This window comes from Lutjanus erythropterus, chromosome 6, assembly GCF_056507025.1.
Source record: "Lutjanus erythropterus isolate fLutEry1 chromosome 6, fLutEry1.hap2, whole genome shotgun sequence".
NCBI classification, from domain to species: domain Eukaryota; kingdom Metazoa; phylum Chordata; class Actinopteri; order Lutjaniformes; family Lutjanidae; genus Lutjanus; species Lutjanus erythropterus.
The window spans coordinates 27787558-27802900 of NC_139322.1; the positions used below are offsets into that span (position 1 = coordinate 27787558).

General features: G+C 38.3%; 1 protein-coding gene across 1 annotated transcript in view; it reads right to left on the reverse strand.

Moving 5' to 3' along the window:
* The window catches only part of gpr153 (G protein-coupled receptor 153), a 52018-nt gene that overhangs the window by 8840 nt on the left and 27835 nt on the right, over window positions 1-15343 (reverse strand). Inside the window, exons 3-4 of the mRNA XM_084721486.1 lie at window positions 10247-10676; window positions 1951-2140 (exon numbers count right to left, since the gene is read on the reverse strand). Of these exons, the coding sequence (XP_084577612.1) occupies window positions 1951-2140; window positions 10247-10676 (620 nt within the window). The remainder of the gene's footprint in view (window positions 1-1950; window positions 2141-10246; window positions 10677-15343) is intronic.

A 15343-nucleotide genomic window follows, 5' to 3' on the forward strand; every position in this document is an offset into this window, starting at 1 on the left:
TCACTATTTGTTGTGAATTAGTTTGTTTAATTTATAGCTTGATTGATCTGACAGAAAATAGATGGCAGTGACAGACTGTAATTGTACAGTATAATATTTAGAACATTAAGCAAAGCAGTCGCAGAGGGTGAGCATGCGAAGCTGCAGTAATGATGGGTGCTCCAGAGTCAAGGAGCAATTTAAACCTGCATCATGAGGTAGAAACCAGGAATATATTATCTTTCTTCAGTTTCTAATATCTCTTGCCAGATGAATTTTGACATCTTATATGGAAACTTGTGATAAACATTTGATTCTTGAGAATACTACCTTACAGTTACTGAGTCAGCCGCCACATGACAAGCGTGTCCCTGTCAAATGTGATACTTCACCAAAAATCTGGGAATGGAATATTGAAAGGTGGCTGGTGACAAGAAAACTGTGTAGAAAACATTTGCTGAAACTCCCTCAAACCACTTCTCTGCTGTCTGAAGACCAACTCTGTCCAAACTACAGCCATATTTGCGCACCATGTGCTGTGTTGTAATTGGCTACACAAATGTAAGAATGCATCAGTTCGCTTCACTCTGATCAGGCTTCAACATTAATGTTTATTTTCACTTGCCAAGTTGAGCAAGGGAATCAGAAATCTACTCATCTAAAATCAATTTTTAATTGTCCCTATACAAATTGTCTTATTTGTTAGCAATTATCAAATAATGACAGTTTTGCAATTACCTGACTTTCATCAGCATTCGTGTTTCATACAAGCACTGGCAAGACCCTGGAGGGGGAGCTAACGGCATCTGCTGCCATTCAAGTGAGAAGCTGTCAGTTCTTGTTATTTCAGCAATGTTTTTTGGAAACTTGATGTACCTTTGAATAACAACCCTGTCTTATCCACCTTGCTCTTAGACTTGCCCGCATCTTTCAAAACAAATTCCACCTAACTTAACTCTCATTTCCAGGATAAATGAAATGCAAATCTTTGCCATTCAGCTCATCAACTTGGTCTTTACTAATCAACTTTTTCTCATTAGTGCTTGATTGGTACGGTGTAACTCTCAATAGAGATGAGAATGAAACTTAATTCTTTTTTACCATTTGCCTGATTGAGTAACTAAGTTGCTAAATTTGCTAGCCTGACGTGGCATTTTACTTGCCCCTGGCAAGCAGGCAGTTGTTGTTGCCTACTTGAGAAAAGCTAATATACAGTACTGCAACTTTTTTCTGCAACATTCAGAAAAGTTTGCTTTTCTTGTCCCAAATCTTTGATGTCAACTGGCTTATATGAAAGTATGATGATTAAATGAAGTTACTTTTTCACTGGATTCTCATAATTGAATAAGAAATTGATATTGTGAATTACAGTATGTCTGTATACTGTAATATGTATTACAGTATGTTGCCATTTCACAAATGTGACGCAAATTACTTAACTTTTGAAGACTGTAAATCACAGTGGTGACACCATACTGGCACCTCAAGAACTAGAGGTGGAGATCTCGATCACACATCGGGTTAAACTAGAGGTTGTTTTTAGCTTCATACTAAACTATCTTCCCTTTCTGCAATATTGCTGCCCTCAATGTCCCCAGTACAACTAGTCCCTAGGCTAGGAGGTAAAACTATTTCGGTTGATAAATCACATTTGTCACTGTAATTCCTATGGCCAAAGACAGACCAGGACATTTCTCAACATAAACGACTTTGTGTATTGAAACCCTGATTTAGAGAGCCATGCCGAGTCTTAGATATTGTAAATTAAGGCAAATTATAAGCAATTTCACTTTACAGTGCTTCTTCAAGAATATGCCAAATTATTTTTAGAATCATCTTTGCCAATTAGTTTTTACTAGTCCACACTGAGCTGTCTTAGGAAATAGGAATCATCATCTATATTCACATCATCAGGTGAAGAGGAAGGAAAAAGGAGGCAGGGCAGGAGGGAGACACCTGACTGTTGCTTACCCTCGTCCACGTCATCGTTGGACATGATGGCGACGCACTTCTCCCACACCATGCGGATGTCGGCACGATAGCGGTCACAAGCCCAGAGGAACATGGGCAGCAGGATGGACTGGGCAATGGAACACCACAGCACACACAACACCATCCAGTTGAAGGAGCGGTCAAACTTCAGACTGGTAAAACTTACCACCTGGGCAGGGTCAGCAAAGAGTTAGAAAAAACATAATCAGATATCATATGGCATGGTGACTGCTTATTATGTTAAATTGCATCATATAATTAAAACCCATTCAGCATGAACTGGGTGGACACGTTAGTAGACAGTATAACAAAGCTACTATTTATGAGAGATGCACCAATCCACTTTTTTTTCAGTTCTGATCCCATTCCGATATCTGAATTTGGATATATACCAATACTATGACCCACCAGTGTTCTTTTTTCTTGATAATATTGATAAAAATTTCTTATTATCACTGCTATTATTATTATTATTATCATGATTATTATCATTATCATTATCATTATTATTATTATTATTATTATTAGTAGTAGTAGTAGTAGTAGTAGTAGTAATAGTAGTAGTAGTTGAGGCTGAAACTAAACTTCACTCTGGAAAGCTTGTTTAGTTTGTATAATGTAACTTGTGTAATGTCATCTTTCAACCATTGTGCGGTGGTACAGGACTCAGCTCTAAATTTACATTGCTTAGCATAGTATTTATAAATAATGATGTAGTATTTATAAATAAGAAACGCGTGGCATCGTGGAAAGCAGAAACACATAACGTTGCAGAATTTAGTTCAGAATGTGGATCTGTAACGCAAGTTTGATACTCAAATGAAGGCCTTATGACAATGTTAGGCCCCAACACTGATGTATGGATTATTGGTTTCATCTCTACTATTTAATGTGTCTGGAATAACACAGTGGTTCTCAACATGGGGTTTGGGACCCTCAAGGGGGTCTTGACATATCTTATGGGGGTCGCCAGTTGGCTGTGGCAGATAAAATGAAAAAAATATATATTGTGGGCAGGCTCTATACTGAGGCTCATGAACACCAACCTGGTTTTTCTGAGGGATCACGACTCAAAAAGGTTGAAACCATTGCTCTAAGACAGGAATCATATGTTTACTGTAGCACTGCTCTCCAAGACTTTTACCCAAGGCTATAAAAGTCAGCAATTATACATCTAATCAACATGTCTGATATGAAATGGACCGCGCTATTTCATTTTAACTGATCATGTTATTTCAGTAGTGATGACCCTCATAATAACTGTCCAGTATCACCTGTTGCATTTTAGCAGTTTGCAATTCAGTACAGACGATGTAGAGAAGTGGGCGAGGGAGGTGACTGAGTCAGCTGCACAGGCATCCCCAACTACTCAACCAGGACTGCTCAGTGGTCCGTGGACCTACTACTACTACTTACCATTATTACAGACAGACACAGACAGACAGACAGATACTACCTGCTCTAACATCATACCCTCTCTTTTCTAATATTCAAGTTACAGTGCTCTCAATGGAAATAGCAAAAACTTGTTGAATGCCCATTGAGCGAACTAAATACTGAGCATTATTGCTCAGATCCAGTTCTATGTATTAGTAAATGTGATGATGTAAAGGCAAGCGTATTAACCAATTCCACAAGCAGCCTACATACTGCTATGGCACACAGTATACACACATCAACTTGTGCTACCACTAATGATTATTTTCCTTATCAATTTGTCTGTTCACTATTTTTTTCAATCGATTGACTAATCATTTAGTCCACAAAATGTCATAAAACAGAAAAACACATACACAACACATTATATTTAAGAAGGGGAAAGACCCTAATTTATGCACAGGTTTTAGGCCCATATCACTTATAAATTCTGAAATTAAATTGTTTGCTAAAGTTATGGCTCGCCGTCTAGAGAAGATACTCCCTCTACTAACTGATTATGATCGAACAGGTTTAATGAAACAGATTCTCTTCAGATAATTTACGTAGATTGCAACATATTATACACGCTGCACCGGATATTCCTTCTCCCTGTGCTATACTTTCAGTGGATGCTGAAAAAGCTTTTGATAGGCTGGAATAGCCCTTTTTGTGGTATACAATGCAGAGAATGGGTTTTGGGGAGAAATTTATAAATATGTTGAAGATCCTGTATAATAATCCTTGTGCTATGGTTTTGACAGGAAACCAGTCGTCACCCAGATTTTCAATCCAACGTGGTACACGGCAAGGTTGCCCTGTCTCTGCAATACATTTTGCAATTTCCTTAGAACCACTAGCACAGAAAATAGGAATTTCCGATGCAGTGAAACAGATAGTGGTAAAAGATACCAATCATAAAGTTTCGCTTTATGCGAATGATTTGTTACTGTATATGGATCAGGTGCCAACTATGCTTCCTAATGTCTTAGACATTTTCAGTAAATTTAGTGCTATATCAGGTTATGAGATCAATTAAAATAAATAATTTCTTTTACCTATGAATAGACCTATGGAAGTCCTAAATCTAAATACAGAAATACTAATTGTTTAAAATGTTAAGTACTTAGGGATCGATATTGATGCTTCATTAGATAAAATAGTAGCAAAGAATTATAAAAGAATTTCTAAAACAATTAAAGAAGATCTTAACAAAATGCCTTTATATGCACCAGATAGGTTCTGGGACAAACTGGAGACTAGAATTTCGAAATATATTTGGAAAGAACAATACTCACGAATCAAGCACACAGTATTACAGTATGATAAAAAAAAAAAAAAAAGTGGTGGTCTAACTTCATAACTGATTCAGATGCTTTCAGGAGGACACCCACTGGATTTCAAATAAAAGTAGTTACATCTAATTACTTATTCATTCATTTTCATCACTCTTAAACTGCCCCTTAGTGATTTTGTTTTGTGCATGTTGTTATAGTATTAGAGCTAATACGTGTTCTCAGTGAAGTAATGCATTGCATTATCTGATCATCAAAGTTGACAAGTTCTGTGTTTAATTCTCACCTCAAGACACTGATCAGATTGACTGACTCAAAGTTATTGTTTCAGGCGTCACCTTCTCTGATCACACCTTGAACTTGAGCACGGCCATTACAGCAGCAGCAGCCTCACTGTGAGACTGGATGAAGTTATGAAGTCTCAACCTGATATTGATCTTAGTTTTTTCACTTGAGCTGACCAAATCTACTTACTGCCAGCAAAACCAGGGACAGTGGAGACAACATTAGGTAAACACAGAGATTTTCTTTCTGTCAGAAACACCTGCTGAATTTACCACACTTTCAGCCAGAGAGCATAATAATCGCATGCAGATCCAACATCAAAATGTCCTTACACAACACAACACATTATGCTCCTGGGTCAAACTGTTACAACTAATGTATTTTCCACTAACATGTACTTATTTTGCTTTTTGGAAAGCTTGTAAGTGCTGGAGTTCTTATCAGTGAACCTCAGTCGAGTCACGGGTGGGACTGGAGCCTATCCCAGCTGACACTGGGCGAGAGGTGGGGTACATCCTGGACAAGTTGCCAGTTCATGTCAGGGCTGACACACAGAGACAAACACTCACGCTTACATTCACGACAAAGTGTGGCACAGTGTCATATGGGAGTTTGTGGCAGTTTGTGTGTGGAGTTTGCATTGTGTCCATGTGGGTTCTCTCTGGGCAGTCTGGCTTCCTCCCACAGTCCAAAGACATGCATCATAATACGTTAATTGATAACTTGAACCTGCCTGTAGGTGTGCATGTTAACCACAGTGACTAATATAAGCTCTTACAGCCCACAAAACTGATGACAGGAACCTAAGCAAAGTGCCATTAAATGACTTGTATGAACTTTACCATGAGACACTTTGCAGAGGTAATGATGTAACTACTACTGTTACCAGGAGTTATATAATGAGTGTGGTGTTGCATAATTGTAATTTCTTAAATGAACAAATATATGGTGACCATTGTTTTTTAGTAGTATAAGTAATTTATCAACTTATTCTAGTTCTGGAGAATAGGTTCATATAGATAATTCTATTTTTGTTTTCTTTTTTAGCATCTATAATGGTTTTCCCACAGGTGTGATTCTGTTATGATCTGTTCATATATCTATTCCTCAGTATTTCTCTGTATAACAACATATATTTTTATGTGTGTTACAGCTTTCCATGCATTTAAATAGCTCATTACATTAGGTCATAAAGACAGCTTGCAGACCTTTTGTTGTTACTGCCACTGGACTGGAAATATGAGCTTTCATTAGTACTGCACTACCCACTCTGTTATGCACACAACAAACAGAAACCCAATAGGATGTTGTTGTAAAAGTGATACACCAATGTCCTTTTAAATCATCTTCTAGCTCATGAGGCAACAGTGATACAGCTTTACCTCTGATCCTGTATCTCAATATGGAGGCATGATGTTGGTAAACTTTACAAGTAAAAATATGACACATGCACTAAGTAAGCAGCACACAATAACAACAGAGGCATTATACAAAGACATGGTGGCATTTCTACTATTCATGTTTCATCTTACACTGAAATTCACTAATTCATACAAAGCATTTCCCAGTGTTCTGATTCTTTCTGAACAACAAATGGCAGCTGTGGTGCCTAAAGTCCTGTGAGTTCATCAGTGTTGAGTAATCGCTCTTACTGGCAAGGATTTAATAATGAAGCTCATTCAGTCTCTACACCTTTATTCACATTCTCTTTTTGGTGCAAACTCAAACTCATGCCACCATCACTAGGGCTGTCACAATAACTGCGTTACGGCATTACTACAATACTGTCATATGATGCAAATGCTATTTTGGGTCAATCTCATGTTGAGATCAGTGCCTTGATCTATTAATACATCTAAGCATCAGCACTGTCACACACAAGTCAGGAATACAGCCACTGACTGGTTGACAGACTCAATCCAAGGCATCTTGGGATTGCCAGTGGGCAGCTAACAACATCCTAAAAACAGCTGTTTTAAACAAAATGGATAAATAACTTCCATGTTGGATTATGGATTTATTTTACCATGTCTCCAAGAAGACATTATAGTTCACATATCAGGAATAAAGATAATTCAAGGTTGAGGCTTTTAAGAGAAAGTGTTAAGAGTTTATTTTAATGTAAAGCAATAAGAGTGACATGACATTTGCTTGTGAATTGGATATTATGGTTACTGATATTTAAAATCCCCTGCACTGCTGTTCTCATCCTCATAACATAACAGTAAGATATATTGATATAAGTCAGAAGACACTCAACTGAGCACAGAAACAGCATTGTAAAGTTATATATTCAAAAAATATTTTACTCTCCTATGTATTTTTAAAGTAGCATAATGCTGTTGTGCAATAATATTATCACTCAAGTGCCCACATTCTGTGGAGGTTTGTGATCGATTCTCGCAATATAAGGACGTGAGCGTTGGAACTGAAGCAAACTATGACAATTAAGAACACTTAGCATATTTCTCCTATGATTATGCCGGAAAATACTACTTATCTTGTTGTGTGCTTCAGATTTAAGTATTAAAGGCTTGTGCAGATTATTTCTGTGCAGAAGTTTCTGTTTGGCTTGCCTCAGGTGTACAACACTAATTAAAAAAGATTTGTCTAATGTAAAAATGACTACTAACAGATGGCTTGTACAGATGATAACAGAACTGAGGCAATGTATTATATATAAACTGACACTGAGGCACTTTGATACACATAATTTTCTCCTGCTTAGAAGTAATAGAGTGACATCATATACAAGTCAAACCTCTATTCTTAAAACAGACTTGCAATTAAAGGGTTCAGACTGTGGGCAGCCGTACCTTAAACATGAGCAGCATTAACTTTAACACAAACTGTCAAAGAACATTTTGCTTATGGAAAATGCTCCACCATGGTGACTTGCTTTTAAGATGACAGAACGGCTGCATCACAAGCAATAAGCCTTAAGCTTTCTACAGGCTCTCAAGTCTGCATAGAAAACCAGTGAATTGACTCGTTTAAAAATGTATGAGAACCTGAGGGTGGAATTTGCAAACCAAATGGCAACACTTTGAAACAGAGCCCACTCCTCCACTCAGTGATAATGCACTTGAAGGATCAGTTTCCCACGGAAGTGAAGGCAAGTTATACTCTGTTATACTCTGTACAACCAGGCCAGGTCTGCGACTTCACACACATGAAACTGTCGGAGCCCTTTCTATTTGCAATGACCAACACATTGTTTTTGTTATTGTGTTGCATTCCATTTGAACTCAATTTCAGAGTCAATTTCAGTCATTTGAAGTCAATTTCAGAGGTCCACATTAGAAATTTAAACTGGACTGGCTAGTTCTTGTTGCCTCAACAACGTGCCATTGTGCTTGGTAGAAAGCCCTTCTGACATTGTGAAAAGGGTTGGTTTTAACCATATGACACAGTCTTTTCCTAAACCTATTCAACTAGTTTTCTGGCCTAAACCTACCCAAGAAGTTGTTTGTGTCTAAACCTAACCAAACTGTGAACTAAATCTGAAAATGTATTTTTCTATGAAAACAATAAGTCACCTACCACGAGTTTGCACAACCTCCTTGCTAAATTTCTTCTAACTGTCAATAGCTACACTCAGGCTCACAGCCAATAAGAGCACAGTAGCCAATCACAGCACAGTAGGGCAAGACTAGGTGGAATGATCTTGAGAAGTACAAATAATGCGTACATGAGAGCTGTTGTAATATACTATTTATTAGCACTTCTGTTGCCATCAAGAGTGTAGTGGTAAATACAGAGGTGGGTAAACTGTAGTTTCTTTTCATGGAATAATATAGGTGATCTGAAAATAAATGACTCTCAGCTTCATTTTAAAGAGGTGAATAGCTTATTTGGGTTTACCCCCCACTACGCCCCTGGTTGCTATGGTGTTTGTATACGTAAAATAGCATGTAAGAGCAAAAGAGCAGGTACAAAAAAAGGCTTTCCTGGGGGCATCTATCTTGGTGTTTACAAATTGTTATAGCAGAACAGAGGCAATTTGGATGAAATGTCATTCCCAGCTCTGACCTCAGATTTCCGAGGTAAATGGAATGCAGCATTATTAGAGAAAAAATACAATCAGCATCCCTCAAATAGTCACACACTATAGACTGTATAAAAAGATATGCACACCATCCATGCTATACACACTGAGCCTGACCTACTTACACCCCCAGATGAGCAGAAGCATTTAAGTTCATGTAAATAATAAAACAGTATGGCATAGTTGCAGGAGCTACAGTGGATAAACTCCACCCTCAAACCGTTCTTTGCAGCTTAATTTTTAATTTTTACCACAACCATTCCAGTCGACTTCTGCTGTGCCAACTCAATTAACCTTCCCCACCCTAAGAAGTCTAAGTGATGAAGAGGTCACAAAAATGGGTGCCATTAGCCCGATATCACTCTACGTTGGTGCATCATGTTTTCTAAGAGGGCGGCAAAAATTTGCTACATGCACCATCTAAAAGACTAGCATGAAAATACTACACATACAAGTTCTTATTGTGAGCAGCTGAAAGTCATAATCATAACACATGCTGTGCTAACTGCTAACTTCATATAAATTTATTTTTGGCTGTCAGGATGAACGCTGCACTGCAAAGTAGTCAGGACATTTTTGTCTTATTGTTTAATGAATCACCAAAATCAAAAGTTTAACAGTTATTTGTAATGTTCTTTCTGTTATTCTACATTTTCATATATAATAAGCATTTATATTTTTCTTGTGTTAAATGAAACAAGTAAAGAGATGTGTTTGTTGCAGCTATCATGTTTGTTTGGAAGAAATATTGTTGCAATTTAGAAATGAAGTGAACAACCTTCTTTCAAAATTTCAACACGTTTAGATCCAAATGGCAAAAGTCTGTGCTGGATGGAAAATTCATGTTCTATGGCATTCATTTTCTGTATGCAGTTTTATAAAGCATTTAACCTGATCTGGTATTGGGAAGGAAAAAATGGTATCAGATCATGTCTACTTAGGATTAGTGTTTTAGAAGACATCAGAGGAACAGTCTGGAGCTACATGAACTTTAGAAATGTCAAAAAAAAACACTGATGAATGTCTGAAACACACTCAGTCACAACTGAAGCAGAAATCAAAAATCTGTGTCTACAGTTTGATCTGATAGCCCATATGACTGAACTCCTAGTAAAACACAAATTACTTCATTTGGAATTTCTGAATTTTCAACAAGACATTTTAACTGGCTGGTTCTTTGACCAGCTTCACCATTACAGTAACTGTAAATATGTTTAAGCAGTGAACTCACCAGTATGGGGAAGCCTGTCAGAAAGTCGTAGATGAAGACTATCCCACTGATCAGGTAGGTGATCTGCAGTGACGTCTTGAGAGGCTCTGATCCATCAATGGATGATCTGCGCTTCCCCTGGGCGTCCTCCACCACTATTGTGGGGACGTTGAACTTGTTCTTGTCAGCATTGTGCCCCGCCTGAATGGAGAAGGTCTGGAAGAGAGCGATGCCGATGCAGATCACACCCATGGCCACACTGCCGCCAATCAGCAGCAGAAAACACACGCCAAAGCCCAGACCGATCTCAGTCACGATGAATCGGCAGTCTTTGGTGTAGAAGCGGTCAATGGTGTCGTGCCAGCCCACTGCTGGAAGCGTGGACAGGATGAAGGAGACCATCCAGATGCCCATCACTGTGTGCACCGCCTGCTTCTTGGTGTTACTCAACCTGGAAGCAGAACCACAGATTTTAGCACAAAGTAAGCAGAACTGCTGTCAGTGAAACAGGCTTTGGCTTTTTCTCTGCTGAGTATGTCCTGTAGCTCATAAAAGTCTTAGGTTGTTTTCACATCTATAGCTTGTTTGCTCTGGTCCAAATCATTTGATAAGTTTTCTGAGCATTTTCCCCTTGGTTTGGTTTCTTTTTACACAGAGAAAATTCAAGTCAAACCAAAATACATCACTATAAAACATGTGAGAACATATGCAACAAACCCATTTCAAGTAAACTTCTTCACACTGTTTCACACTTTGCTCAAACTCAAGAGTAGGCCTGGTACTTGAGTTGGCTTGAGATTGGATCATGTTCCCACCACAAACAAACTGCTCCAGAGTGCATCTGGGACCAGGCCGAGACAAGGGTTTGAGTGTGGCTATTTTGGCCTGCGGCTGAGTGCAATTTCTATGTACCTCCACAAAGAAATTGCACCAAGAGGGGAAATGAACAAGAGTCCAGTTTAACTAGACTAGAAAGCATCGCCTCCTTAAACTGGGGGGCTCTGATAGTAATGGATCTAAAAAGACACCATATTACTTAGCTAGAACAAAAACTGTTCAGGCTTTCATAGTGTGTGACACAGGAGATAACATTGCAGTAAGTAACAGTTAGCAGTCACAGCTAACAAACCATGGGCAGCTGCTGGCAGACTCCCTGTGTCAGCGGAGAAACACTGGAAACAGAGAGTTCACCGGAGCTTTGACAGGCAGTAGAAGCACATTTGCAGACCTTTTTGAAAACGTTTCTGTGTTGTACCAGTGTTGTAGCTATCCAAGCTTATGCTAGCAGCTCAAAGAGGCTGAGAGGCTCTCTGCTTGGTGTGTGTCTGCAGGGAACAGTCAGTACTTAACTGTAGCCTTGCAGTTTATCATTGGCTCATCACCAAGTGAAAGAATGCTGTCTGGTGGTTCTTGTACAGCTGTCAAAAGTGCCAGAATTAAAAAATACTAAGTAGTGGGCTAGACAAAAATTCTGAGAATGATGCGTCTCAATCATTATATATTTGAAAATTAGTGCTGTTTCACTGGCTCCCACTCAAAAGCAGCAGAGATGGGCTGTTCAACTCTGATTAGAGGGTGTTAAGTCTTTTTAAAGAAATTTCTTGATGTAGAGCAGTCCTAGACGGCCAACTCTATGTCAGTATTGGCACTGCATAATACAGGATGATTTTAAATAACGGGTAGCATTTTGAGCTGTTAAAAATTAGGTGAAAAAATCCAAAAACAGGAGATAAAGGTGGGTGTTTAATTACACTACGCTGAGTGCCACCAACTTATACCACTCACCATGTGAACTCACAGTGTGACACTTATGAGAGGTCTGACAACAAGGGAGGAAATTAATGGTGAAATATGTCTGAAGTCAGCCAGTGGAAGAAACCTTTGTAGAACTACGTCACACCTAAGCTATTACAAACTGCTGCAAATACTGCAATGTAGCACATCTGTACCTGGGACATATATGCTGAAAAAAGCACAATCTTACACAGTTATCAATTAGATAAACTGGAGCTCAATGGAGGGAAATCAATGCTTAGCTGATGGCAAAAGATTGGTTTTTACCCCTCGGTCTATTTGTCATCTAGGTCTATTTCAGGGTGGAGGGATTTCTATTTCCTCTCACCTCCAAGTAATTGTTACAGTCGAGCAATTTGCTGAATGTGTTCGTGTCCTCTGGCGATGTGGCACTTTTCAAGGTTTGCCACGGCACACGTACATCTAAAAATATGGCAGGCAGTTACTGGTGTTCTCAGACTTGACGAAAGACTGTGCTATCCTGCCAAATCATTTGCACCTAAAAGAGTGCTGAGCTGTTCAAGACGTCAGCGACAAATCATACAGGGAGGCCAATCCTTTTTTGGCTTGTAGAAAACATATACAAGACATTAAATGGCTTTTGAAACTTCGGTCCAGCTTCTATAAATTGGCCGTCTTTAAACGTGGTTGTAATAACAGGGGACAAGTAGACAGAATCGTATATAAATGTACCTCCCGTCCTTCATTTGTGTTGGAAATGAATACAGCAAATTCTCTGTTAAGCGTCAGTTGTCCAGGGGCAGTTTTGGCAGAAATCTGTTTCCCTCAAGAGAGCCAGAACACATGTCGCCTCTTTTTCCTCTCATTACAATCCTCTGGAGGAGCATTTTCTAGAAGTAGAATGTACCCCTCAAATACAAAATGAGTCAAAAATATAATTGGAAATATTTGTAACTAATAACACGTTAGCTTACATGCACTGACACAATATGAGTGGCACAGAGGGGGCAGCAGTAGCCTCCATCTTTGCACTATGGCTTTGTGCAAAGACAAGTAGGTCTTGTTGTCACTGTGAGTAATTATGCTAGCCTTTCCTGAATGTGCCCGGGGTACATATGATGGTGAGGTTACGTCACCAAGCTGCTTGAATCTATTACCAGAGAGAGAGAGTGTTGCGAGGGAAAAAGCTCCTAAGAGATTGCGAGCGCAGGGTGATGAGAACAGCTGCCGAAGTACAAGGTTGGAATTCATAATTCAGGCCTTCGGTGTGCGTTAATGTCAGCGACAAGGCGGCCACACTACCTCAGCAGGGCGAACGTGGAGCGATTTAAATGAAAGATGAACAGCAATTACACGGTGCATCGCCTGAGCTATCACTCTGCCATATCGTTGTTATAAGCGACTTGGAAACAAGAAGAGGAGAGGCTGAGAGGAAAGTCAGTGTTTCCAGACAGGAGAGAATATATTCAGATGAGCGAGAGAACAGACAGAGATAAAAGCATTGGTGTAAAGTCTGATATCTCTATGAGGGCATCAGCCAATAATGACAGCTGTACAAGCAATATAGATAGCAAGACTGAGCAGAGATTTAAAAGGAAGTTTGCATATCTTATTGGAACGTCTGTTTATCTACAAAATTGGTCAGGCTGACTGCAGGCTGCACATCTGCAGGCCTGATGCCACAGGAAGTACAATCACCCTTTGGTTTTTATCAGGAGAAGAAGAGCGAGGCAACAGAATACTGATCTTCACCACATGTACCACAGTACTAGTACTAGTACTTTTCATGCAAACAGTGCAACGCAAAGTACTTCACACAATAAAAACAATAAAACACACACACACATATATAAAGCAAAGACTTTGTAATGGTAAAGACTCAAAAAAAAAAAAGATGGGAACCGAGGAAACGCTATCAAAAGTGAGGAAACACCAGAGGCAGGATAAAAACTCAAAATAGAAAACAATTTTAAATCAATCAATAAGTAAGTACATAAATAAGTGCATCTGTACCATTTCAGTAACCCATATAGTAGCTTGTTTGTATTGTGCAAAATGAATACAGATGTCATTTCATCTGTATTTGCCACAGTTTTTTGCTCTAGAACTGCATTCATCTGTAAATGATTGTTCTGCACTTGATCAGAAAATATCAGTGAGTAACAAAACCAAGACCTATGGGGTGTGCTTCAAAGTGAGATGGCCTATAACTGCAAATTACAAACTACCATATTCAACATAGTGTGTGATCAATATGCTTTTTGGTTTGTTACTCTACAAGTATCATTATTATTTTCCACTGAAGATAAAATACTATGGAAGCCCATCTCCACACAATGTGATGATAAAAATCTGACTCAAAACACTGTCCCTCTCTCTCTCTCTCTCTCTCTCTCTCTCTCTACATATATACATATATATACATACATATATATACACATATCAGAATAATTACTTAGATACTAACTCATTATTTTCAGATACTAACTTTTGAAATGTTAAGTAATTATTTTCAGAAGGTTTTCTTATTATTTCAACTATATATATATATATACTATATTTTGAGATTTTAAGTCATTATTTTGAGATCTTATGTCATTATTTTAATATATTAAATCATAATTTTGAGAGGGTTTCTAATTATCATGAGATACTAACTATTTTTTTAGATTGTAAGTTATTTTGAGATATTAACTCGATCTTTTGAGATTCTAACTCATTATTTTGAGATAGTTGGTCAGTAGTTCAGGATGCTAAATGATTATTTTGAGATATTAACTCGTTGTTTCAAGATATTAACTTGTTATGTTAGAAAGTTTCTCATTATAATTACTTACACAATGATTGCCACATATGGGCTTCCAATAATACCAAGCTGAAATCAAAGACATCATGTAAGAAATCCCTGGTTTTGAAATGAGAAATGAGTGGGAAAAATGTAGAATTCAAGCAGTCCAAACAGATGTGTCCTCCTTTGTGATAATGCCAACATAATAGCATTATTTTGTCAGTAAATGTGCTTGTCAAAGTGTCACTGTCAAATCAAACAGTCGTCAGAAGCACTGGATCTTATAAGATCAAAATAATGGCTGCTTCTTAACAATCATCACAACAGGTAATGTTAAAGCAGCACTTGTACATCCCTGAATACAGACAGAAATAGCATCAAAATCTTGTTTGAAAAAGGAAGCAGCAATGTTGCTCAGAACATCTGATTACGTGTGAACAGCAGATGTCTCAGGAGTCTAACAAGATGAAAATGGTGTTACTGCAGTAGGGTGATGACTGTTACTGTGAGGTGAACCTGATCTTTATTATTCAGTGTTACTTCAGTAATATCACTTGTTGTGAGGAGCCAAATGA